Source organism: Triticum urartu, chromosome 5A (genome assembly GCF_056163025.1).
Source record: "Triticum urartu cultivar PI428250 chromosome 5A, HENAU_Tu73, whole genome shotgun sequence".
NCBI classification, from domain to species: Eukaryota; Viridiplantae; Streptophyta; class Magnoliopsida; order Poales; family Poaceae; genus Triticum; species Triticum urartu.
The window spans coordinates 517,632,605-517,634,396 of record NC_141877.1 but is presented as its reverse complement, the minus strand read 5'-3'; the positions used below and the strand labels follow the sequence as shown (position 1 = coordinate 517,634,396).

The 1,792-nt window shown below is 42.2% G+C and overlaps 1 protein-coding gene across 1 annotated transcript; it reads right to left on the bottom strand.

The window, feature by feature from the left end:
* Positions 1 to 724: 724 nt before the first annotated feature.
* LOC125507236 (uncharacterized) lies at positions 725 to 1,562 on the bottom strand. Its single transcript, XM_048671883.2, has one exon. It carries the CDS (start codon positions 1,560 to 1,562, stop codon positions 774 to 776), a length of 789 nt encoding a protein of 262 aa, XP_048527840.1. The 3' UTR covers positions 725 to 773.
* Positions 1,563 to 1,792: the final 230 nt, after the last annotated feature.

The following is a 1,792-nucleotide window of genomic DNA, read 5'->3' as shown; positions in this document are numbered from 1 at the left end:
TGGTATAATATTGGGTCTCCCCCTCCTGCGGGATCAAAAAAGGTTGTATTAAAGTTTCGATCGGTTAATAACATTGTAATTGCCCCCGCCAGTACCGAAAGTGATAATAAAAGTAGGAATGCTGTCACTAGAACGGACCACACAAAAAGTGGTAATCTATGCATAGTCATTCCAGGTCCACACATGTTGAAGATAGTTGTTATAAAATTGATAGAACCTAAAATTGATGAAATACCTGATAGATGAAGACTAAAAATTGCTAAATCAACTGCTCCTCCAGAATGGCTGGTAATACCACTTAAGGGCGGATAGAATGTCCACCCAGTGCCGCTGCCCACTTCTACTAAGGCTGAGCTTAATAGGAGCAAGAGACTTGGTGGCAACAACCAGAATGATATATTATTTAATCGTGGAAATGCCATGTCAGGTGCACCTATCAGAATCGGAACAAACCAATTACCAAATCCACCTATCATCGCCGGAATACCATAAAAAGATCATTAAAAAAGCATGAGCCATTATTAAAACATTATAAAGTTGATGATTCCCACCAAGAATTTGATCGCCGGGTCGGGCTAATTCCATACGAATCAGTACGGAGAAGCATGTGCCCATCACTCCTGCAATGGCACCGGAGATGAAATAGAGAGTCCCAATATCCTTGTGGTTAGTAGAGAAGAGCCATCGAACCATATTTGTCTTTTTTGATTTGAGAAATGAAAACTTTCCTTATCAAAGAGGGGCCGGGGGGCTGGAAGAGAAAAGAATCAGAATTACTGAGCTACCCCGCTCTTTTTTTCTAATTCCCTTCTAAGATCCTCCGACTTAAACAAGTCGAGAGCATGCTCGTGCTCAGCTCTTTTGAGAATTGCCTTGCTCTTGGGGATTTCTTCCCACCGGATCCTCTGTTCCACTTCCAGGCACCTCCTTGCAGAGCTTTCCGCCTCAAGGAGATCCCGGTTGTGGGAAACAACATTTCGAAAGAAAACGGATCCTCCCTCATTCTCCCGCAGATCTTGATAAGACGCTTGGAGAACAGTGAAAGAATCAGTTGCGTGAATATGGTCCAGATAGGAACAAAGCGCTTCATCGACCAAGTAGGGCTCGATCGATAGATAAGGCCCTACTCTTTGATAAAGCGCCACAAATTCCTGAATGACATCTTGTCGCATAGAAGAGAGCTTTTCTTCCATTAGGAAGAGCTTAAGCCGCCCAGGTATGTCTTCCAGGGGGGTATTATGATTAAGCTCGTTCTGAATGAATGTAACCCATCCCGGATCCTGCTCGTAAAGACTCAGATAGAAGTTTAGCCCTGCTAAATGAGCTAGAGCCTGGGGGTCTTGAATCTCTGGCGGGAGAGTGATCAGAAAGGAGGAGCCGACGAAGCACGAACTAAAAAGATTGAAAATTGGTATTAGGCAGAATATAAAACGACAAAGGAATAAAAATATAAAAATCGAAAGTAATATCAAATTATATATTAAGGGAAACTTAATACATAAGAAAAAATAGAAAGTAGTAAAGTGGGTAGTGGAGAAGAGCCATCGAACCAGATTTTTCATTTGCTTTTCGTTTTGAAAACTTGACTTATCAAAGAGGGGCCAGGGGGCTGGAAGAGAAGAACTTGAATACTAAATGCTGGAAGAGAAGAACCTTAATACTAAACCAAGTTTCGGGAACTTCTTGGTGACTTGATTGGTTCCCTTCCCCCAATTTGCAAAGGATGATTCCCGTCAAGGTGATCTCGATCACCATTCTATGATATTTCTGGATGCTTTTGAGAAGCTTTTCC

What these genes read in the sequence shown, in the direction of transcription:
- LOC125507236 (XM_048671883.2), bottom strand. Translation starts at nt 1,562, where the DNA reads ATGAAAAATCTGGTTCGATGGCTCTTCTCCACTACCCACTTTACTACT.